This window comes from Podarcis cretensis, assembly GCF_951804945.1.
Source record: "Podarcis cretensis genome assembly, chromosome: 2".
NCBI classification, from domain to species: Eukaryota; Metazoa; Chordata; class Lepidosauria; order Squamata; family Lacertidae; genus Podarcis; species Podarcis cretensis.
Window position 1 is genome coordinate 59,729,112 of NC_137171.1, and position 25,949 is coordinate 59,755,060.

Consider the following 25,949-nt stretch of genomic DNA (forward strand, 5'->3'; position numbering starts at 1 on the left):
CCTACTGAAGTGAGGAAGACTTTGTTTGACTGGTTTTGCCAAAGAAATAGTTTCTTTATAATTTTAGTGAGATCTTAAATTATATTTTAACAGACCTGGGGTGGTTAATTTTAGTGGGACGCATTTCGTGTTTTATGTGAACTGCTTTGTACATTTAGGAACCAGACTTTACAGTGTTTTAATTTAAAAAGGGTTGTAGCCAATGTGAATCATACTAAGACCAGACCCATTGAAATGAATGGGCAAGATAAACTTAGGTTCATTCATTTCAATGACTCAGAATATAATTTAGCTTGATACAACTCAAGGAATGAAGCCGAAAGTTGGAAGGCTCAGGACATATGAAATTAACTACGCATTGTGTGAAGAAATAGTTTAATTTATGGTATTTTAAATTTAAATGGAGATTAGACAAATTCATAATATCAATTGTTACTCGACATAATGGCTATTTTCAGTACAATATCAGAAGCAGCAAATCCCTGAATGCCAGATGCTGGGAAGCACACAACACTCACATCATGCTCGTCGGCTTCCCATAAGCATCTGGTTGGATACTGTGAGAACAGGAAGCTGAATTAGTTGTGGCTTTGAGCTTATCCAGCTGGACTCTTCTAATATTCATCTGCTGAATTTCTAGATGACAAGTACTTAGAGTCATTAGGGACAGGTCCATATCTCAGGAACCCAGGAAACTGCCTTACAGCGGCTCAGACCCATTCATCCACCTAGCTCAGCATTGTCTATGCTTGTTGGCAGCAGTTCTCCAGGGTTTCAGTTTTAACTAGCCCTACCTGGTGATGCCAGATATTGAACATGGGACCATCTGCATGGGTTCCACCAATGAGTGGCAGCCCTCCCCTCTTCCATTTCATTTCCCTCTAAGCCCACTTTAAAACCACTTGTCAGCATTCTTGGTAGAGCTAGATAAGATAGACAACCCTTGTGCAAATAGGTTTCTGTAGAATTCAGGAAATGTCTTTCTCCCACCCTGTCATGAGATTCCAGTGAGCTGGGACCCTGCACATACAAGCATTGCAAGCCAGATTTCTTTTTACTGACTTCAAAATTATCCTAAGGTCTGATGTTCTCCAAGACAGGCCTGTCAATTTTTCAAAGAAAAAAGTGTAAACATTAATCCAAAACTGGAAGGAGTGTTGGTTCACTGAAGATGCAATCGTTAACTGTTCTTCTATAAGCTTACATATCAACTGATGGTCAGTGCCAGTGTAAACTGAATTTCAGAATACAACACTTCCAAAAGGGAAATATTTAACTCTTTGTATGTTTATTTTTATCCGTCATTTGGAGAAGGAAGAAAATAGGAGAACAAATGACATTTGCAAGGGGTTATTGACCTTTTAATTTCTCCTGTAGCTTGTATAAATGCACAGAGGGAATTCATATTGTCTGGAACATGAAACATGGTATATCCTCAAGTTGTCCATTACAAATCATGGATATCATGGCTGTTTTAGGAATGATGTATGACAAGAAGAGGGAGGCCATTTTAGTGATCAGTGGAAGTCAAATATCTGTCAGGTGCCATGTGGCATATATGCATACTTATATGCCTGGGATATATCCCAAAATATGCCAGGGAACTACTTTTTGTAATAACAAAAATGTAAAAAAGCAAACAAAAACCAGTACTATTGTGTTGTAACATTACAGGTTTTTACCATTATGGAAATTAGCTCTCTTTGTGAATTCTTTTGCCTCTAGTTTAGCAGTTGGATTTTTGTTCCAACTTGAGCCATGCTGGACTTTCATGCATGGCATTCTTCAAACAAGGGCAGGATTTTACTAATTTCCTTTAAGATATAACTTGAAAAATTTGCAGAATTATGTTCTAGAGAACTTGGTTCAGATGGGTAGGTTTGTATCTAAGTTGTTGGAGCACGATAGGGTTGTCAGCTTTCCTTTGCTTAAGCCACATGCAGACCTCCCGCCATTGCTGCATCTCCTGCGCTGTTGCACATGGCCAGGGCAGAAGGTAAGCATTGGGAAGATCACTGAAGTTGATGCAGTGGCCAGGCCACCATACAGCTACAGTGTGACCACCTTGGGATCTAATGAGCTGGCTGGCTCAGCCTTTCCCCCTCCCTGCCCCACTTCAGAGCCTTCCAAGAGCAGGCTGCAAACCAAAAACACTCTCACCTAGCCACACATTTGGTGATGCCCTCACTGATGGTGTGATGCTTGCAGCACTCTGTGGGTAGTGGGAGGCCAATATAGCTAGGAGAGCTGGCCAGAGGGACACCTCCATCCAAACCCACACCCACCAAGTGCAAGGTGGGGGTTAGATTGCTCTGTTACTCAGAGTACTGCAGGCATTCGTGAAGATAGACCTACCCTATCTTTTAAATTATTTCAAGTTGATTTTTACTGTGGTGAGTTCCCGAATATAAGAATATAAGATATATCCTCCTTATCCTCATGCGTTTTGTGCTAGTCCTACTCAGAGTAGATCCATTGAAGTTAATAGATAAATTAACTTCTGTGTATTAATTTCAGTGGGTTTATTCTGAGTAGAATCTGCTGCCAGGAGAATTTCAGTACTTATATCAATATGTTGTTTTACAGTTCTTACAAACAATTGCTAGTCACATCTACTAAGCGGGAATTTGCTATTCATTTTTGTTTCAAATTGAGATTTATACCACACCCTGCAAGAAAATTATGAAGGCTTGGTATGTATTGATCACTGTAATTGTCCTACAAATAAAGAAGTATGTTTTTGTTTTTACTGCTTCTGCGTTTCTCATGAATAAGGGTAATCCAGAGTTGATTAATGGATGGCCTTCCATTTGGATTTATTCATAAAATAAAGAATGGTCTTATCTGAAGTGAGGTATCTTTAAATGTCTGTACACTAAACTGTAGACACGGTTAGTTATATGCTGCCTGTTTTCAGTGTTTTGTTCTTTGAACTTCTAATATAGTTTCTTTAATTTGCTTTTTTATAATCAAATTGTGGCAATATTGTTTTTGCTCTTGCTGTTATTTGATCACAATCCCATCTTTTGGGGTGGATTTTTTTCTGCCTCTGGTTTCCTACCTGCTCCTTCATTTCCCTTCTCATTCTTCGGTGACTGTTCTTGGATAGATTCCGGTTTGAATTATAAAAAGAAAAAGTACTGCATCTAACAAACATTTCTTGCGATTATGTACTTACATTTTAGAGTAAAAGATAGATAGGTGCTTCCAAGGAGTAGTGGCAGGGTGACAAACCTCCCCCTCCTAAAAACCTACAAAAGAAAATGGAAAGGAACTCATATCACCACCACTCATGACCCATTTCACTTATTACATTTCCCCAGTCTCTATTTACAGAGTTTGCAAGTGTGGCATGTACAAGTACAGTGAAAGGCATAATTCCAAGTGCTGCTTTAAAGCTTGGGAATGCTGAAAGTGAAACTTCTTATACACCAAGCATCCCCAAACTCAGCCCTCCAGCTGTTTTGGGACTACAATTCCCATAATCCCTGACCACTGGTCCTGTTAGCTAGGGATGATGGGAGTTGTAGTCCCAAAACAACTGGAGGGATAAGTTTGGGGATGCCTGTTTTACACAAACCTACCCAGTTTTTGAAGGGACGCGGGTGGAGCTGTGGGTTAAACTACAGAGCCTAGGACTTGCCAATCAGAAGTCGGCGGTTCGAATACCCGCGACGGGATGAGCTCCCGTTGCTCGGTCCCTGCTCTTGCCAACCTAGCTGTTCAAAAGCACGTCAAAGTGCAAGTAGATAAATAGGTACTGCTCTGGCGGGAAGGTAAACGGTGTTTCCGTGCACTGCTCTGGTTCGCCAGAAGCGGCTTAGTCATACTGGCCACATGACCCGGAAGCTGTACGCCAGCTCCCTCGGCCAGTAAAGCAAGATGAGCGCTGCAACCCCAGAATCGTCCGCGACTGGACCTAATGGTCAGGGGTCCCTTTATCTTTACCTTTACCCAGTTTTTAAGAGCTTCGGAAGCCGCCTTGCTCAATCCTCTCTTCATGCGTTACATGCAGAAAGAGAGAAAGTGGCATGCAGTGATCCCCAAGGCCTGCCTTTTCTTTAGTTTGGCCATCTGAGTTGAGGAAGCATAGGTGCATTTACTTCTTCACATGGAGATTTTGACAGATTCTGGAGCCCTGGGAAATCAAAGCACTAGGATCCCAAGAAGCCTCTTGATCAACACAAAAAGGCTTCTCTGCTGTCAACCAAAGGAGCAGTGCTGCTAGGAGGCATGTTTCATGGGGACAGAGCCAAAAGCTTAGGCATATATAGCCTCTCCCTGCTCACTTTCTTTCTTGAACAAGGAAAGGGTCTTGTGTCCCACCAATCTCTGAGGTTAGGGATGTAACTTTAAAATATAATAATAATAATAATAATAATAATAATAATAATAATAATTTATTTATACCCTACCCATTTGGCTGGGCTTCCCCAGCCTCTCTGGGCTGTTTTCAACAAAATACTAAAATACAATAATGCATCAAACATTAAAAGCTTCCCTAAACAGGGAATTCAGATAATATTGTTACCAGTTTGAGTAACCCAACTACATTATTGGCTACTCCTGTTAAGATTATACTAGGCCCTGCTTGCGGATTTATGCATAGAAAGGTACAAACAACACACTCACATCAACAGGAACTTCTTCAGGGATAAAGGCGGGTTCCGTGCTCCACCCCAGGAAAGCTGCTCAGTCTTGTAGGCGAGAAGCAAGCATAGAAACAGGGAGACACGGACAGAAAGAGGGAGGTATTCTCCTTGCAACAACTCTACGGGTGTCAAACAGAGCTTTAAACGAGATAAATGCTATAAAGAGATAAAGTGAAGCAGGCAAAAGGAGCAGAGGATGATGAATTTTGTCTTCAAGTTATTTTTCTTTTGGCATGTGTCACAAGCCTAGCAACTTGACGGATTACGGATTTTCAAAATTTTATAAAAATGTGACATGCGTAGAATGCCTTATCCATAGGCGAGGGAAGACAGGTTCTGCAACTTGCACAGCCTAGCAAATTCAGGGTAGAAAGGTAAGTATCTTAGAAGCAAGACGAACCAATTGTTCTGCAATTATATAGGCTCATTTTGACCAACCTGCTTTGTCACTTACTCAGCTACTGTGTACAGTGAGCACCTTGACAACTTATCATAGTGGTATATATCAAGTTTTGGGACCTAATATGTAATCCAAGTTCTTCAAGACAGCACTTGCAAGCTTCTTTGATATTAATTCAAGGGGCAGTTTTGCCAAGCACAGTAAGAGAACAAGAGTTCTTCAGTTGTGATCAGAAGAAAATTCCATGATGTTGTAGGACACAGTTTGGAATCAGGTGAAATGCTGTATCTTCAGAATGAGGCTGTATACATGCAACAGTTTTTCAATATTGGGTGAAAGTTTCAACTGGAAGAATCTACTAAGTATGGAAAATGTGCCTACTTTCATCAAGATTATTATACACTGATGGCTTCCTATGGTGACATTATTCAATCATAGTCAATTTTATCACCGTGTTAAAAGTTAAATAAAATTTTCCCTGTCTGAAGGAAAACCACAAACACAGATGACTCATTTCCAAATTTACTAGAACTAAAATGTACCGTTACCTTAGAAGAAGCGGAAATGGCTACTGAGTTTCAGTTCTGAGACGAGTCTTTTCCCCACTTCTTGTGCAAAACGGAATTTTGATCAAATCTCAATTTAAAGGAGTCTCTCTTGCAACTTTGCTGGCATCAAACAGAATGAACTCCACAATGCTGTCTTATGTGGCTTTTTGTTGTTTGAACATAGTGAACCAGTGCAATGTCAATGAGTTCAGAAATAAAATAATTAGCCTTGTAAGTATATACAGCTTAATATTATTTTTAGATTACCATTATTTTCTATTTACAAAATGATCATAGTTATAATAAAATTGTTATAATATTGTCATTTCAGAATAACAGTAAAACCTGCCTGAACAGAGAATTTGTAAGTGTACAAGTCTTTTTTGCAAATATTATTTTTACAGATATTTGAGCCATGCTGATCTTTAATGCTCATTTTTCTCCACCTTTTCAGGTAAACTTAAGTCTTCCTACTAAGTGGGTAAGAAAACAATTAAAACACTTAAATTACAAAAACCTTGGAAGATTGAAGCCCTTGATTTATATGCATTGTTGTTCTTAACAATTTGTTATCACCTGTTTAAAATTCTTGCAAGAATGAACAAGTTAATACCAATAATGTTATTAACATGTCTATTTGGAATTGTTATTAATTAGCAGGAGTTGAGAATGTTGTTCCCAGATTAGTTTAAAAGGTGTAAGCGCATTTTTTTAAATTATAATATGTGTAAGAGTGTCGTCATCATCATCATCATCTTAAATAAACATAAAACTTAACTGGTTAGACCTGGATTTTATCTTCCACAAGCAGAAATGCTTCTTCTGTTTTACAGAATGTTTTTGATCTAGCAGAAGAATTCTGCTGATAGAGAGGGGTAGATGATAGCTGTCAATTTCCCCATTTCCCTTGGAGCCTCAAACAACACCTCCCACACTGCTCCAGAGATCCCACACTGCCGTTCTGAGGTTTCCACTGGTGGAAGTGAACTCTAGATCCAATTTAATAAGACAGACCACCCCCCAACAAATTATTTTAATTAATTAATTAATTAATTTTTATATCATCCTCTACCCGAAGGTCTCAGGGCAGTTCACATAAATTTATTGATATACCACTATTCACTGAAAAAAATGAGAGTGGTTTACAACATAAAACCATACAATTAAAACCAATAAACACCAATAAAAATTATCGGCAACTTAGATATGTTAAACAGACAGCATGAGTCACTCTGCTTTCAACATATACAGTGGTACCTCAGGTTACATACGCTTCGAGTTACATACACTTCAGGTTACAGACTCCACTAACCCAGAAATAGTGCTTCAGGTTAAGAACTTTGCTTCAGGGTGGGAACAGAAATCGGGCTCTGGCGGCGCAGCAGCAGCAGGAGGCCCCATTAGCTAAAGTGGTGCTTCAGGTTAAGAACAGTTTCAGGTTAAGTACGGACCTCCGGAACGAATTAAGTACTTAACCTGAGGTACCACTGTACTGTACATCTACAGTATATATTCGTGTTGAATTTTTTAATATATGAAAGTGGAAGCAGTGGGTTCATTAGATTTCTTTTCCAGACAGTTGTTGCAAAAAAAAAACCATTATCTGGATCTGCTAACCAACTATATCAAAATCAACACCTTGCTTGAAATTGCAAGGATGAGATTTGCAAATGAAATTTGAACATGTTATAAATTTTGGGTTATGAAAAGATTAAGACAAAGGGGTCTTAAGAAGTGAAATGTGGCCCAATGGCTTTTGTTGATCTTACCAGCATGAAAAGTGCATGGTTCTGAAATGTGAAATATGCATCAAAGTGAATAAACTAGAAACTGTGGCAGTTTTTAAGTTTCACAGAAATCAACAGTGCTGAACTCCTCTTATGAATAGTACTTAACAGTGCTTAAGTCTGGATGGATCATACTGTATCATTTTTGTAACATATATATGTTTAAATATATCTAAAAAACTACAGCCAAAAATGCATAAAACATGAAACAAAATTCCCTCTTGCTCCCTACAAATGAGGGAAAAAATCTAATATTTACAGGAAAACTGTCGGATTTTGTCAACCTGTCATACATTTTAAAAAAATAATCTCTGAGTGACAATGGACTAGACCATGTTTTTCAAATGGATTCTCAAAAGTATATGTTATTTCTAAATTATTATTTTTTTAGTTTGGCTAATTCAGATTTAGAATTATACAACTGTTTTTGGTTTTGGTAAAGAAGCTTTAAATGCTCTCTTGAAATCATTTTAAATACTGCATTAAACTGAAGACTTGTAGGTAAAATGACATAACTCTTAATTTCAAAATATTCACCAGAGCTAAGTTTTTTTAAAAACCAAACATACTAGGTTTGGATGTGAACCATTCCCCCTGCTATGCCTTGAGAACTGCATTCAACAGATGCACAGTCTCATCCTATGCAATTATTTAATTGGAAATAAGATCCATTGGGTTCAATGGGATTTACTGCTAAGTAATTATGCAGATGGTCTCAACCCTAGAGGCTAGGCTTTTAAAAACATTTTTATGGCAAGCAGACGGTCCACTCTGTTCTAAGACCATTTTCTTATGAAGGAACCGTAGAGAGCTGCTTATCGGACTGGAAATGTTATATGGGATAAGTGCATGAACGATCCAGTGTCTGCTTCTTGGAAACAGAAAGTCCTTCTCCGATGTTTATAAGACTGGCATAGCTTAGCTTATTTTGGGAGTTTGTTGCCTGGCTGAACAAATACATGGGAGCCCAATTTAAAGACATGTAAGTTGGCATGATTTGAGATTTTCAGAATAAAACTTAAGTGGCCCCTAGGTAACCTATGCACTTTTACGTTAAGTATATTAGACATCCAATATATACATATATTTGCAACAGCATTTAACAATCTGTCTCCCTTACACTTCAGACCAGATAATTTTATGTTCTTACATATCTGGTTTCCCTTTGCCCTTTAAAATTTATAGAAATAAAGATCAGGCCAGGCCGGGTGAAGGCTATAATTAGTTATGACATCAAAACCCATAACTGGTCAGTTCAGAAGTCGAATCTGAATGGTTGAAAAAACTACTGAGTGGCTGACTTGGCTGCAACAGCAACGTCCCATGTGCATTCCAAGGTTGGGCACAGCACGCTTCTGTTGTGGGGTTTTTTAAAGTAACCGGTCTAAAAGTGGCTACCATAGGGAAGCACAGGGTCTACAGAGGAATTGAACACAAAGTACGTAATGTAGAAATGTGAAGAATCATCTCAGAGGGCAATAGCATGTCATCAAGAAAACCTGTTGTTCTGTGGAACTTTCTCTACCCTGATTTTTAGCTGTGCTACCACTCTGTCAATCTCGATTAGTAGTACTGGCATTCAGTACTGCCTAGAGAGTGACAGCTCATCATAAAGCGGGAGCCACAGCAGTGTTTGCAAGTGCATGGACTGGACAGGAAGATAAAAATAACAAACAGTTACAGCAGGCACCCCCAAACTTGACCCTCCAGATGTTTTGGGACTACAACTCCCATCATCCCTGACCACTGGTCCTGTAAGCTAGGGATGATGGGAGTTGTAGTCCCAAAAACATCTCGAGGGCCGAGTTTGGGGATGCCTGAGTTACAGGATCTGTTAAAAGTTCAACCAAGATGATGCTGCGAGAAATAAATGGGGAGACAATTATGAGTTCCAACAGAGCAAGTCTGGCCATCCCTAATTGTTACACAGTGAGTTACGCCTCCGCTCACTTAACCATTAAGGATGGCTGAAATATAAACACACACTAATAATACATTTGACCATGGATGGCAATGTTAGCAATAAAATGGTAGTTTTATATTATGAGAAGTATGCCACAATTTCTGATCCAATATATGCATATTTCCAGTCCTAATCACGGTTTTATGCAGTGTTTTTTTTGGGGGGGGCGCATACCCCTAAATATTTTGTGAATCTTTTTACTTTTGTCCATTCACTGTGTTTATTTTTCCCAATTTCAACTAAAAATGGTGAGAGTACCCCTAAATGTTTTTTAGAAAAAAAGCAATGGTTTTATACCATTTTCTAATATAAAGGATGGGGTTATTACTCTATTTTATATTCTGTTAGCAGAACAGTATGTTTTTTACAAAGTTGTCATTGATATAAGTGCAGTTGGTTTTGATGTTAAAATAGTACTTATGTTTCTCAGACTGGTTGTAAATGGTCATGTCTTGATAAAGGATTTGAAGCTATTCAGAATCTGAAGCCAAATTCCAGGTGTGCCGAGAAGATTAAGAGCCTTAATAAACGTTATACACAAATCAAGAGGAAACAGGCATGCAAGGTAGGTGGTGTATTCCTATAAATATAAAATACATACAAGAGTTTATATATTTATAATACTTAACAAACACAGCTACATTATTATTCGCCATTTGTATTTCTAAGTCTTGCCCTTATATCTTTCTAATTTCTATTTGGTTCTACACTTATTAGCAGTTCATACAATTCTGCAACAGTTTTCGTATGAAATCTGGATCTCTGTATTAATTTCTCAAATGGGGTTAATTTTCTAGTTATTTTTTCTTTTAATAGCTTTTAATAGCTTTTTTTTACTGAAGAAGTAAGAGTTTTTGTCATAGTAGTAAACTGAAGACAGTAAACGGTACAAATATAAAAGCCACCCAGGAAATGGCCTCTTCAGAAGTGGCTCCCCCAATTAGCCTTCTCAGACGGGCTCACCTAGTGTCATATTTGTGGTATTTTCAGCATGAGGTAAAGACTTTTCTGTCCACCCAGACCTTTTACATATTTAAGGAATCTGGGTGTCTGTTTTTTAAAATCTATTTTTAATTTTAAAACTGCTAAAAGTGTAAAAGAAATCTATTATCTTAATAACTAGCATCCTAAGGAAGGCCCACAAGAATTCCAGAACAGTGAGATAGTCACCAATAACGCCTGTTCATATGGTTTTGAAGGACAAAGATGGTGTTCTCTCTTTTTTAAAAAAATGATTTTTCAGGTTTATACCTTTCAAAAAATTTACAGTCATTTTAACATTTCAAAACTTGACTTCCTTTCCCCTCTTTCTGAGGTTCCTTCAATTTATTTTTAATATTTTCTGCACCTCCAAATTAACTTAATTTGTGAAGTTGAGAAAGATGGTGTTCTCAATAGGTTTGAGACACTGTAGTGGGGGGAAAGGAGCGTGATGGTCTGTCATGTTGAGCGTGTGAAGTCCTGGCTTCACCATCAAACTACTAGTTCCTATAAGATGCTAAATACAGTATGTGGGATTTATGTAAACTGAAAATGGTAAAATTGCCATGGTGGGCAAAGGGAAGGCCACTCTGATAAAACTACCCTTCCACACATGCCATCAATGCAGCAGCTTGGTCCTATTATTATTCACTCAGAAGCAAGCACCAAGAAGTTCAATGGAACTTATTCTCAGGTAAATGTGCAAAGAACAGCAACCTGTTGTTTTACCTAACTATCATAAACCCCAGGGACCATTTTATTCCCTGTCTTCAGAGAAAGAATGTCCCTGCATAGTGAAGTTTTTAATATTTGATGTTTTATTGTGCTTTTCATATTTTGCTGGTGGCTGCCCAGAGTGGCTGGGGCAACCCAGTCAGATGGGAGGCACACCGTATTTTTCCGTCTATAAGATGCCACCATGTATAAGATGCCCCCTGTTTTGGGGCAACAACCAATCACCAGTACACCCTTGGCACTATCCATGTATAAGACCCCCCCCCTAATTTTTGACATTTTTTTAAAAAAACCTAGTCTTATAAACAGAAAAGTATGTTAATTAATTAATTTTTTGTTGTTGTTGTTTTCCACCAAAACTGTGTATGCCTAGTGATTATGCAGTTTTCTAAACACCAAAATCATGCACAGACTGAGCAATTGTATATTCCCTTTTCCAAAATATTTCAGAATGCTTCACATCCTTTTAACACCTCTGCAAAGCTGTCTCATGTTACCATCAGAACAGTGCAGATGGGGACTATGACTGAAAAAATGTGACCTAATTCCACTTGATGCCTTTTTTCTATACATCCAGGGCTGGAAAGCAGTGCGTACACAATGTTAGCCACAATCTATATTGATCCTGTCATTTCTCATGAAATGCTGCATTTTGATGCATCTTTTCCCCAACTTGTTTCAACCAGAATTAAGAAAAAATGCTCTAGGTATGTTTTAAGCTGTACCCAGTTTTGAAAAAAATGTGGGTGGGCTGAGAGAAGAACCTGGGAACTTCCTGACTGATAATCAAAGGTATTCATCACTACATCACACTATTTCTGTTTGCTTTTGCTAAGCCAGGAAGGGAAAATAAAAAGCACTTGAATTTCCGTGTGCAATAAATCTGTCCTTTAAACTTGCTTGATAAAATGTATTAGACCATTCATCATGTCCTTCCCCCCCTTCCACAGTCTATAATCTGCAACGCAATGTGTGACAACTCCACTAGCGGAGATACAGGGAAATTTTTCAGCGAGGCTATAGAACATCTTCAAGCAGTAACACGGGAGAACATGAGGTGGATCTCAAATTAGTATTTACTGTATTTGAGACATAAGGCCATACCTTTCAGTAACTTTCTGTAAAACCACAGAACTGCCATATACATGTGCAGAGAATAAAGATTTTCATATGTTAGCTTTTTACTCCTTTTTTATTTTCCAAATTATTGTGCCAAGAGCTTTCTCAGTAAACAGGCGTAGGATATGCCAGGTAACTCCCTGTGGAACACGCTCCCACCAGATGTCAAAGAGAACAACAACTATCAGACTTTTAGAAGACATCTAAAGGCAGCCCTGTTTAGGGAAGATTTAATGTTTGATGTAGTACAGTATTTTAATATTTTTTTGTTGGAAGCCGCCCAGAGTGGCTGGGGAAGCCCAGCCAGATGGGTGGGGTATAAATAATAAATTATTATTATTATTATTATTATTATTATTATTACTACTACGACTACTACTTGCATATTGAGCTTCCATCATGATCTCTTTGAAAAAGTTTGAGGACCTGTTGAAAATAATCAATTTGCACAATGATACTCTTTTCTAATGAGAAACCCTATTTTAAAGGGCATTTCTTGACCATAACTGTCAACCTTCCCTTTTTTTGGTGGGAAATTCCCTTATTCCAGCACCATTTCCCACTGCTTCCCACTGCTATCCCGGATTGTTAGATATCCTGTAGACTGTCCAGGGACAGGTGAGGCTGCTGATCCCTTATTTTCAAATCTGAAAGTTGACAGCTATGTTTTTGACTAAGAGTTTCACAACCTGATTCTTCCAGACGATGCCTGGAGCAGGGGTCTCCAAGCTTTCCTTGCCTCAGGCCGGGGGTCTCCAGGGATGATTGCGCAGTGGGCCAGAGGGCAGGGGAGCGCATGCCAGTACATGCCCACACATGCTATTTCCGGCGCACTTCCAGGTCACAGGAGGCCTGTGTGCATGCACGCCAAGCTATTTCCAGTGCTCCTCCACCCTGGAAGTGGATCCCCGCGCCGCGCCGTGCCGGTAAGAGCGGGTGGCAGTGGGCAGCAGTGGGGGTCACCGCGGGCTGGATAAACAAGTCCCTCGGGCCTTATTCGGCCCCCGGGCCGTAGGTTGGTGACCCCTGGTCTGGAGTTTACCTGGATTACAAGTACACAAGAAGCCAAACTCCACACGGAATTCAACTTAGTGCGAAGAATATACTGTCAACACAAGCATTTTTTATTGCCCAACAGAATGATCTTCCTCTTCTTCCCAGCGCACTGATCTGGGGATTCTCCAAACTCTCCAGAGCAGATTTGGGGGAGAAACGGAGGGTGAGGTGAAGGGGGGAGCACTAGCACCTTGAACTGTCTTCTGCTAGTGGAATGGGTACTTGGATCGGGACCCAAGCATTTTATTCATAATGCTTCATATCCTCCAACATTACTCAGATGAAAATAGGGACATTTCTCTCACACACCAATTCCCACCCTCCCACCCCCGGTCTACAGAGCATTTCCTATCAGAAGTGCTACCACTACTACGTCACTGGGACACAGCACAAACACCCTCCACCATCCTGAGAAAACTCCTTAATCCCAATTTTATTTTTATTCTGTGGCATCTGTCCCAAATCAAACTCTGATAACCCAGTGCTTGTGAATTCATCGCCCAGATAACACTGCTCATAAAGTTCAGCATAACACATTCTATGAAGCCTTTACAGGATGGATCACCTAGGGCATCTACAGGGTCCTGCCTGGTGCCGAAATCAGGCTTGAAAAAAGCCTTGTAACTGTTGCCAATAGGTGGTTTTTTCCAGTCCTTATTGTGACACAAGGAGGCAATATGGGTGGGTTAAAACTGGGGAGAGTTAATTCCCCTCCACCAAAAATTCACCTCTGCCATCATTAGGCTTGAACGAAGCATTCTGTTGCAGCCAATAGAAGACTTTGTTCAACCCTCACCGCAATCAAGGTGTTTTAGTGTGTGCAATTTAGGAAGTTCTTACTAGGAAAGCAAAAACTAACTCTTGCTTCCCCAGCTGCCACCGACATCAAAATTGCCCTTCTCTCACTGCATTTAGGCTCAAAGAAGTCCTCATATCACCTACAACAGAACACTTTTTTCAAGCCAAATTGCTGCCAGAGATGTGTGTGCACATGTGACTGTGGCGCACATGTGCACAGTTGCATGTGTTTGGTTGTGCACATACATGGTGTCTATGACTGCGGAATGTTTTGTTTTTGTTTGCCGGCTATCTAGGGTCAAATTTCTGTTTGGGCTCTCCAATAGGTTCACAGGCATACATAACTTGGATACACTTTGCTATCTACTGTTGATCAAAGCAAAGTTGCAATTCAAGGCAGACTAGACTATCTGCAGCAGTAAAACCTATCGTCATGCAGTCAGCTGCTGCTTACTATTGTGTAGTTTTCTTTAGGGTACAAAATTGCTAAGATTCTATAAGGCAAACTGAGTTTTGCAAGATCTGCTAGATAGATTAAGTGAACATGAACAATGGTGCTAAAACATATTTTCAGCGAAAACAAACCATCTGTTATCTTGATGTCACAAACCTTTATGGATTATTCAGTATTTGCCATGCTACTGATTCTGACATTTCCCAAGATAAGATTAATCTCTCCTTTTTTAAACCAAGTATAAACAAAGGTTGGCTTGACTTGCATCACTTAATCCCCCGGAACTCTTTTCTTTTTCTTCGTTCCGATTGTACATCCTCTTTCGCAAAATATGTGTAACTCGGCAATTTTCTGTAGGATCATTTTGAAATGGATCTGTGGGTGTGGGCCTCTTTTTACAGGAGCGGTGCCCGCTGAAAGTTCAGGGCTGACAGAAACAAGGATAAACCATTCAGCTGGAAGTGTAACCTAAAGGCAAAGTTGGTATAAGGAATGAAGCATCAGTGCATCAACTACCTTTGTGTTCATTTTAATACATTAAGAGTTATTAAACTCTTCATATTATGTCTGAACAAAGCAGTGCAAATGCGAATTCTGACACATATTGGGAATTACCCAAAACTGAAGAACCACTGAGACAACAGACTTCCAAGCATGCAATGGAGATTCTTTTTCGGTCCTCTGCAGATCCCCATTCCCCCTCAAAATCAGTTCTCGGGGGGTGGACCACCCCTTGGGGGGCATGCAGGGAAGGAGAGGAAATGCAAGTGCTCTTGTGCTAGCAGAATCCTGAATACAACTCATTATTTCTTGACACCAGCACCACCAGCAAAACTAGCTATACATAAATTATCAGTTTTCTTCAAATGTTTTATGTTTTGTTGCCCTATAGTTAAGCTGCCGTGCTCTTGGGCTTTTAAGCTTCACTGTTTCCAATTTACCAAACTTTCCTGAAAGTTTTCTCGTGAACATCCAATAGGACCAGCAGTTCCTATAGTAGGCTGGGAGTGGATGTCTGGAATATCTAAACAAGCATCAGTCCATGCCAACAAAAATAAAACATCCAAGAGCACCAAAAGGGCATTTGATAAGAATTTGAGCAGCTTGCCCAAAGGAGACATGCTTCAGAATTATTTTGGAAACTATAAACAAGAGATGAATGAAATAGTAACATCCTTAAGGCAACTGACATTGGATAATGAGAATCAATCTACTAACTTGTTAGTACCTGCTGTTTTGACACTGTTCTTTCCCTAAATGCCCTCTGGTCTCTTCCCAGAGAATACTTTTAATCATTTGAGACTCTTACAACATCCCACCTAGCATGAGCCAGAAAAAAAGGAATCTAGAGGAGGTCTTGACACACAGGGTTTGGTTCTTCATAGCTAAAAGAGCAAAGTAACCATAAAAGTTTACAAAAGCCCTTGGCTCTTGAAGTAGAGAACCCCTCCCTATGAAGACACAAAGCTCATTTTTTCTAGTAGTCTACTAACAGGCAAAACACTGAAGGATGGAACTGTTGCTAGCATTTTAAACAGTTATAGGGTTCTTTCTGCACACTTGGGTATAACGAAGTATCTGAATCCCCTCCCACTGCCTCCTTGATCATGGGAGGGTGAGGATAGTCATCTTCCCTTCCCTTTAAAAATACATAGAGCTGAAGAAGGAAGTTAGAAGCGTGACACTCCTTCCCACTTCCTACTTCAGCTCTATGCACTTTTCGAGACTCAGATTAATTTTACTGAAGTGTCCAGAGAGAGTGGCACCCATGGGAACGAGCAGTATAAACTTCATATTTTGTGCAGTGAGACTTCAACTTTCTCTCTCCCACCCTGCAGCCCTCCACACATCCTCAAAATCTGCTCTGGGTGGGTGGGGGACTCTTTGGAGCAGATTTTGGGAGTGTGGGGAGGAGTGGAAGGTGAAGCCCATTTGAGAAACGGAAGTCCTATTTGCAAATGGTCTGCTTTGTGAATGGTAAACTGTATGAGTGGGCAAATATTGGAAGTTTGCTTCGAACCGAGGCTCAAGAGTTGCAACGTATGGCTGGTCTTCAGCTGGCAATCTGCCAAGTAGCAGACTGAGACCGTTACAAAAGAGGTGACTGTGTGTCCCATAAGTCTACCATTATTTTACTTGGTCTTAGAAACAGATGATTAATTTGCATGGGTCAGATACATTACCATCATTGAAAGAGAGTTGTTTACAACCCAGTAGTGTTCCCATCTCAGTGACCGGTCCCAGTCTGCAGCCTGATCCCTGACATTCCCCAAGGGAAGGATCAACTCTGGGTTTCAAATGCTTTGGCAAGATATGTGCTTTACGTGCAAAGAGAAGGGAGTCCCCACGTCAGGTCCCAGTGTTATGTTCCAACAGCTTGTGTACCATACACATGCAACATTGACATCTGCTGGATAATGCCAGTCACAGCAGCCTTTCCTTAGCTAAGGTAATTATAATTCCATAACTTTTTCCTGTACAGCATGAGCAATCTTACTGTGCTAAAAAAAGGAGTGGAAGGTGTCTGTGATTACTGAGAATTCAGCTCAACATTACAGGTGAAACAATATGACATCCAGGCAAGGTCTTCTGGCTCCAGTACATAACATAATAATAATAATAATAATAATAATAATAATAATAATAATTATTATTATTATTTATACCCTGCCCATCTAGCTAGGTTTTCCCAGCCACTCTGGGCAGCTCCCAAAAGAATTAATGATCATAATAATTTAAAAAATGATAAAACAGCAGACATTAAAAACTTCCCCAAACAGGGCTGCCTTCAGATGTCTTCTAAAAGTCAGATAGCTGTTTATTTGCTTGACATCTGATAGGACGGTATTCCACAGGGCGGGCGCCACTACTGAGAAGGCCCTCTGCCTTAGAAGGATATGGCAGTCTAACTGCAAACACCATTTATAAGGATATTGGCATGTCTTGCTAAAGTGCATAGTCTCCTGCCAGCACTGGAAGGTTGCACTTTTGCAACCATAATGTGGTAGTACCCCCTTGTGGCCTGCCACAGCACTGCTGCTTCTTAAACATGAATTGTTTCCAGTCGCAATCAGGGTGTATGGGAATGAGAGTTTGAAAGTAACCTTTTCATCATTACGTATTTGGTCCTCCAAAAGTCACAGGACCAATCTATCGTATATACTAATGGCAAATTCATTCCAAGCTCCAATCATCATGCAGCCAGTGGTACCAACCACTAACCACACACAAGAGGAAAGTATCGGAAGATTTAAGGGAACATTAAGGTTTGCAAAAGTACCAGGTCACTTGCTTGCTCAGATGCAAGGGAACATTGAGTGTCCGTCGAGGGCAAAAATCTGGAGGAAACCTGAGAGAAGTGGGAATGCAATGGTGTATGCTAGAAGCAATATGTTTTGTGAGAGGAAGGGGAAACTCTATAACGTGGCTCTGTCCAGCATTTCATTCCACTTTGTCTGGGTTCTGACTGATCGATTTATGAGTAATCCAGAGGCAATAAAGTTGCAATTAAGTCTGTTTCCCATCTCTCCCACTGAGTGGCCTGATAGTTATGGGAAGAGAAAGGATTCAGATTATGTGACTTGTATGTAAAAGGTAATCCAATTACATTACAGAAATATAGGGACACAGACTCTTAGCTGGCTGAGGATTTATCAATTCCAGCATGTATCGACTAGTCAAAGCCACTTGTAGGACTTGAAAGGATGTTTATTAGTACAGAGTAATAAGAATATAAGGATGGGATCAGCTCTCTGTACAGACTGGAAATGCCCAGTAGACTTTTACTGGGATTGAAATGAGAAAAAAAGCAGCTTTTACTGAAAATTTGTAGGACAATTTATGACTATCTAAACCATATAAATTAGTATCCAGTAATATAAAGGAATGCTCATTAAAAATTAAACATGGAGGGCACTATACACTGGCACAGATTTATAGAAAAACATCTGGACACCCCTCGTAGGGTCAATTTCAGCAGACTACTGGCACAGGGGCCCAGTCCAGGTCTGCAACATCTTTCTTCAAAATAAAAGCAGTCAGATTGAGCACACTTACTTAAAGACATGAATGAGGTAACAGTGTAGTTTGGCACTTATCATAAGACTTTTAGCGATAGCCTGGGTAAGTGGTTTGTTTTTAAAATCTGTATCTTGCCACGTGGCAAAAAAAATACTCAGGGTTGTTAACAAAATAGAAAACCCATAACAGCAAATCTGTAAAAATTCAATATATCGTATTTTTCGCCATATAGGATGCACTTTTTCCCCTCCAAAAATAAAGGGGAAATGTGTGTGCGTCCTATGGGGCGAATGAAGGCTTTCACTGAAGCCTGGAGAGCGAGAGGCGTCGATGCGCAACGACACCTCTCGCTCTCCAGGCTCCAGGAAGCTATCCGCCCTCCGGAGGACATCCCGTGCTTCGCGCAGGTGTCGGCAAGCCTTGCGCACCCGGGGGATCTCCCGCCGGGCTCGCAAGGCTTCCGGACATCTGTGCGAAGCACGGGGAGTCCTCTGGAGGGCGCCCCATGCTCCGGGCTGCAGGCGGCAGCCTGGGGCGCAGAGCACGGGGCGCCCTCTGGAGGATGCCCCATGCTTCGCTCAGGTGTCGGCAAGCCTTGCACACCCGGGGGAACTCCCCCCAGGAGCGAAAGGCTTGCAGGCGGCACCCTGCAGCCCGGAGCACGGGGCGCCCTCCAGAGGACACCCCGTGCTTCGCACAGATGTCCGGAAGCCTTGCGAGCGGATAGCAGCCTGTTCTGGGGGCGGGGGAAGCTCGGGCTTCCCCTGCCCCAGACCCGTGGCTGGGGGGGAAATAATTTTTTTTAATTCATCCCCCCCCTAAAAAAACCGAGGTGCATCCTATGGGCCAGTGCGTCCTATAGGGCGAAAAATACGGTATTAAAACAATTCAACATAATGAAATGGGCAGAAAGACTATGTGTTGAATTATCAACAATCTAAAATCTTCAAAAACTCCCAATAACATTTGTTTAAAAACAGTTCCGGAATGCAATTAATTTTCATTTGGTTGTGGGAGTAAGATGGTCTTCACACATTTTCTACAAGAAGGCCTGATGAATGTCTCTAGAATGGAGTTCCACAATATGGATGACAATACAAAAAAGCCCTGGCCCTCAGGCCTAAGTTCAGGGGGGGAAATGTGACTAGAAATTAACCAGAAGTTCTTTCATGATGATGGTTCCTGTGCCTTATACCCCAAAACAAAATACCAATAGATTATTTATTTATTTATTTATTTAATTTGTATACTACCTTTTATCCACAGATCTCAGAGAGGTAATTATTTTATATTTGCTATTAATTACTTTGGAGAAGGAAAACAATTGCTATTACAGCTACTGTGGATACAATGGTAAAGGGGGTTAGAAAATATGGGAAATGTGAGTGTTTCCTTTTTTTGTAACACAGTTTCTATTCATTTTCTTCTTTAAAATTTTTAACATGATTGCATTGAAATGCAACAATTACATAAAAATAAAAATAAAACAAGAAACACTCAAACATTTCTGAATATACTAGCCAAGTTGTAGCAAAATGTAAATACCAAAATGATTACAAATATGAAACAATGTATAGTAATATGTCTTGTTTAGATTGGTGGCCATAAATAAAAGACATTTTGTATCCATTAGAATTTATAGAAAGAGGAGAGGGAGGGGAAAGGGGAAATACACTAAAAGGAAATATGTTCTTCATGCATGCCAGACTGTGCTGTAATCTATGGGTATTGTTCTCCCATATGCAGGACTATTTCTGTAATCAATAAATCCATATCACTGCATAACATTTGTGTTTCTTTTGGCCTCTTGCTACTTTTAAATTATTGTGTCAGTTTTTCCCAATAATGCTGTTTGCCAGATTACATTATGGCATGCCATTGGTCCATAGTTAACAATTGTAATGATTTCCATGTCCTGGCAATAGTTGTTCCTGCAAGGGTTTATAGATGTGTTGTGAGTTCTGTTTCCAACATCGTATGTCCATATTTGTTGTTTCCCATCCTTTGATATAATTTGTCTAATATACAGTAATTTGTTTAAATTATAAGTAACACAAATGTATCCCTATCGTGTTTTATGACTTCCCTGATACTGTATGTGTGAGCTGGAACTGGTTGTTGAATGGTTACTTTAAATGTAAAGGTTCATCATTGTTCCACCTAATGTGTATGTCTTTAAGGGGCCAGAGCAAGGGCCAGAGCAAGATAACGAGACCCAGCTTTACAGCTGTGAAACATAGCAGGTGCTGCCGAGTTGCATTGATTAAGGTGTGTCAGCATTTGCATGTAGTATATAAGGAGCAGCACCTAGCTCTACCATTACCCTGGGGGTTGGGTTGGTGGTTGGGTCTGGTTTGTTGATGTATTTAGTGTAAATGGAGTTTTTGTTTTTTCGTAATTAAAACCTTAAGTTATTTTTGAGTCCCTTTCTTTTTAATGCATGGTCTCCCCAGCAAGCTCTCTGCAGCGCTACCATACTGCAAATAGCCAACATCTTTGGTTATGGGCCCAGCTGCTGAGTGGATGACTGCATATTTTTGGACTCTGAGAAAGGTTTGAAAACTCCTTCTCCTGTTAGTTTAGTTTTTGTGGGTCTGGAAGATTTCCAGAATGGTTGACCGGGTTCCTGAAGCTGAGAAGGCTCTGGTCTTCCCACAGCTAACAGATGAGAACTATAGTTTATGGTCTTTTCGGGTGGAGACGCTTTTGACCTCTAGGGAAGTATGGACCTATGTGACTGATGACCCTCCTGACCCTGTAACTAATGCTTGGTCGAAAGGAGATGCAAAATGGTTTTAAATGTTTTAATCGCTTTTAATTTGCAGCACTTTAAATGGTGGTTGTTGTTTTTTATAATATTATATTATTTCATTATTTTATTTTTGCTTGGGGTGGGATAAGCACTGAGTCAGCACTATTGTTCCTTGTTTTGCTTTGTTTTGTTTTGTTTTGTTCTGTTTTGTTTTATTATTATTATTATTCTGTTAAATTATTATATAGTTTGTATTTTGCCTTTTAAGGGGGAGGGTCATGGCTGCCTGGGAGTGGGCCTCAGCCAATAGATTGGGTGGGGCAGGTTCCACAGGGGGAGATGTATTGGGACACCCGATCTCAGTGATCACGGGCAGGAGGAGGAGTTATGCTAAGACCAGACCATGTCATTACCGAGGAGGCAGGTTTAGTCGTTGTTTGAGGACTATCCCTGCCTCCAGGTCTGGTCCTGACCGGAAGGATACAGTAATCAGCAAGGGAAACCCACATGACCTGAAAGTGTTGCTGTGCAATGCCAGGTCAATGATGAATAAAACCACTGCCATCCACGACCTGATTGTGGATGGAGGATTTGACCTGGCATGTGTGACAGAGACCTGGTTGGATGAGGCAGATGGGCCTGTCCTTGCCGCTGCTTGCCCACCAGGTTTCTCTTACGCACAGCAACCCAGGTCATGTGGGCGGGGAGGGGGGGTTGCAGCGATTTTTAGGAAGTCATTAGTCTGCACCAGGCGTCCTATTGGGAAGACCCAGTTTTCTGAGTGCATGTTCTGGAAGTTGGGCAATAGGGGCAGTACAGGATTCCTACTGGTGTACCGACCTCCCCGCTGCACCAAGGATTCCCTGCCCGAGCTGCTTCAGGTCGTGGCGGATATGCTCCTGGAGACACCTAGCTTGGTTGTCCTGGGGGATTTTAACATCCATGCCGACACGACCTTACAAGGGGCAGCTCGGGACTTCGTGGAAAGCATGGCCTCCATGGGGCTGTCCCTGAATAAGTTTGGCCCAACTCATAGCCACGGACATGCCTTAGACTTGGTGTTTACCTCTACGGATGTTGGTGATCTGACATTAACTAAAAGCGAAACAAAAGAAGTGCCATGGTCAGATCACTTCCTGGTGCAACTGGACTTCTCCGCAACCCTTCCCCTCCGCAGGGAGGTGGGACCGATTCGGATGGTCCGCCCCCGCCACTTAATGGATCCAATTGGCTTCCAGAGAGTGGTAGGGGATGCTTTATCCCAAGTTGATGGCCTTTCAGCTGATTCCCTGGTGGCACGCTGGAATGCGGAGTTAACCAGGGCTATTGACTGTCTGGCTCCGAAGCGCCCTCTCCAATTGCATGGAGCCCGGACAGCCCCGTGGTTCTCCCCGGAGCTGAGGGTGATGAAACAATCGTTGAGACGGCTAGAGCGCCGGTGGCGGAAAACTCATTCTGAATCAGACCGGACACGGGTTAGAGCTCAACGTCGAGCCTACCAAGTGGCAATGGCGACGGCGAAGAGGGCCTTCTTCGCCGCCTCCATTGCATCTGCAGAAAACAGCAGCAGGAGACTTTTTCAGGTGGTTCGCAGTTTATCGGAACCACCTGTACCACCGGGGCCTGGTAGGGACCCCAAGATCTCCTGCAATGCTTTTGCAAAGTTTTTTGCAGATAAAATCGCTCAGATTCAGAAGGAAATAGACTCCACAGTGGGAGCAGGGCCAGGGCGGGAGAGTGCTAGAGTTCTGTCTGGTCCTGTTATATGGGATCAATTCCAATCTGTTACCTCCGAGGATGTGGACAGGCTGCTTGGACGAGTGAAACCGACCACCTGTCTTCTTGATCCTTGCCCATCCTGGCTGATAAAAGCGAGCCGGGAAGGGCTGGGCGATGGGCTTTGCGGGGTGGTGAATGCTTCCCTCTGTGAGGGAGCCTTCCCAGACCCGCTGAAAGAGGCGGTCATTAAACCGCTTCTTAAAAAAACATCTTTAGACCCGGCCAATTTGGCCAACTATCGCCCAGTCTCAAATCTTCCATTCTTGGGCAAGGTGATTGAGCGGGTGGTTGCTGAACAACTCCAAGCACGCCTGGAGGAAACGGACCATTTGGATCCCTTCCAATCGGGATTCAGGCCTCACCATGGGACTGAAACTGCCTTGGTCGCGCTGGTTGATGATCTCCGGCGGGCTAGGGACAAAGGTGAGAGCTGTTTCCTAGTTCTGCTGGATCTCTCAGCGGCCTTTGACACCATCGACCATAACATCCTTCTGGACCGTCTAGAGGGGCTGGGAGCTGGGGGCACTGTTATACAGTGGTTCCGCTCCTTCCTCCTGGGCCGTGTTCAGAAAGTGGTGGTGGGGGATGAGTGTTCAGACCCTTGGGCCCTCACTTGTGGGGTACCTCAGGGTTCCGTCCTCTCCCCCATGCTTTTTAACATCTATATGAAGCCGCTGGGAGAGATCATCAGGGGGTTTGGACTGGGTGTTCATCAGTATGCAGATGACACCCAGCTCTACCTCTCCTTTAAATCAGAACCAGTGAAGGCGGTGAAGGTCCTGTGTGAGTGCCTGGAGGAGGTTGGAGGTTGGATGGCGGCTAACAGATTGAGGTTGAATCCTGACAAGACAGAAGTACTGTTTTTGGGGGACAGGAGGCGGGCAGGTGTGGAGGATTCCCTGGTCCTGAATGGGGTAACTGTGCCCCTGAAGGACCAGGTGCGCAGCCTGGGAGTCATTTTGGACTCACAGCTGTCCATGGAGGCGCAGGTTAACTCTGTGTCCAGGGCAGCTGTCTACCAGCTCCACCTGGTACGCAGGCTAAGACCCTACCTTCCCGCGGACTGTCTCGCCAGAGTGGTGCATGCTCTGGTTATCTCACGCTTGGACTACTGCAACGCGCTCTACGTGGGGCTACCTTTGAAGGTGACCCGGAAACTGCAATTAATCCAGAATGCGGCAGCTAGACTGGTGACTGGGAGTGGCCGCCGGGACCACATAACACCGGTTCTGAGAGATCTGCACTGGCTCCCAGTACGTTTCCGAGCACGATTCAAAGTGTTGGTGCTGACCTTTAAAGCCCTAAACGGCCTCGGTCCTGTATACCTGAAGGAGCATCTCCACCCCCATCGTTCAGCCCGGACACTGAGATCCAGCGCCGAGGGCCTTCTGGCGGTTCCCTCATTGCGAGAAGTGAGGCTACAGGGAACCAGGCAGAGGGCCTTCTCGGTAGTGGCGCCCGACCTGTGGAACGCCCTCCCATCAGATGTCAAAGAGATAAAGAATTACCTGACATTCAGAAGACATCTTAAGGCAGCCCTGTTCAGGGAAGTTTTTAATATGTAATGCTGTATTGTTTTTAACACTGATTGGGAGCCGCCCAGAGTGGCTGGGGAAACTCAGCCAGATGGGCGGGGTATAAATAATAAATTATTATTATTATTATTATTATTATTATTATTATGCAAAAGCCAGGGCGATAATTAATTTGGCAGTTAGCGACCAGCAAGTAGTCTATATAAGGAATAAGAAAACTGCCAAAGAAATGTGGGACAGTCTTGCAGCAGTGCATGTTAGAAAGGAGTCAGCGTCTGCATTGACGTTTTTCAAGCAGCTGTACCAGACGAAGTTGCAGCCTGGTGGTGATTTGGAAGCACACTTGAGACGTCTGGAGGCAATACGTGGCGAATTAATTCGAAGGGACATGGACATACCTGATATTCAGTATGTTTTTATCATTCTTTGTTCCCTTAATGAGGACTTTGATGGTATAGCTAGCCAGATATCTGCCGTCCCACCAGCACAATTAACTGTGGAAGGGGTGACGGCAAGATTAATGGGCGAGTTGGATAGAAGGGAGGCTTGTGCCATAAGCACTCCTATTTCCAGAAGTAATGAGGAACGCCATATGCAACCTTTTGGTGATGCGACTGCATTTAAAGCTGCAAAGCGTTGTTGGTTCTGCAATAAGCAAGGACATTTTGCAAAGGACTGCAGATCCAAAAGAAAGCAAAGTACTCCTAAGCCTGTTTCTGCTCGTCAGTCACGGTTGTCATCTCAGCAGCCAACATCGCACCGTAAAGACAGAAATGAGCCGCGAGCTTTTCATGCTCGGACTGCAGATCATAAAAGAATTAAAGGTGCCAAGTGGAATTCTTTTATTGTGGACTCAGGAGCTTCTCACCACGTTTGCAACAATCGAAGCTTGTTTATTTCTTTCAAAGAGGAAATTGGTAATGTACATTTAGCCAATTCACAAGTCTTGCAGTCACTTGGCAGAGGTACTGTTAAACTTGACTCTTTAAACATTACAATAGCGAACTGCATTTACTGCCCATCAGTGGACAATTTATTATCAGTAAGGTGTTTTGCTCGTCAAGGCATAAGTGTGCGTTTCTTAAATTCAATGTGTGAGTTTTTTGAGGGGAACAAACGTCTATTGTATGCCCGGGACTCTGATGGTTTATATAGACTGTATTTTCGCACCTACTCCCAATCGCCTATAAATTGCAGAGCAGCACAGTCAAGCCAGGGGTTGAGGAATGTAAGGCCACATTCTGGGTGTGTCCATGAGGCGCACAGAATTCTGGGACACTTGAATTTTGCTGATGTAATTAAGACAAAGAATATTGTTAATGGCCTCAACTTAAAACCATGTAAATTCTTTATGCAATGTCTATCTTGTT

At 41.9% G+C, this 25,949-nt stretch overlaps 1 protein-coding gene across 1 annotated transcript; it reads left to right on the forward strand.

Annotated features, from left to right (window-relative positions):
* The first annotated feature begins 4,658 nt into the window (after nt 1–4,658).
* On the forward strand, nt 4,659–12,242 carry LOC307211504 (uncharacterized protein). Its single transcript, XM_079968168.1, has 5 exons — nt 4,659–5,831; nt 5,932–5,964; nt 6,055–6,081; nt 9,781–9,915; nt 12,017–12,242. The coding sequence occupies exons 1-5, from the start codon at nt 5,736–5,738 to the stop codon at nt 12,137–12,139; spliced, it is 414 nt and encodes a 137-aa protein (XP_079824294.1). The 5' UTR covers nt 4,659–5,735; the 3' UTR covers nt 12,140–12,242.
* The last annotated feature ends 13,707 nt before the right edge of the window (nt 12,243–25,949 follow it).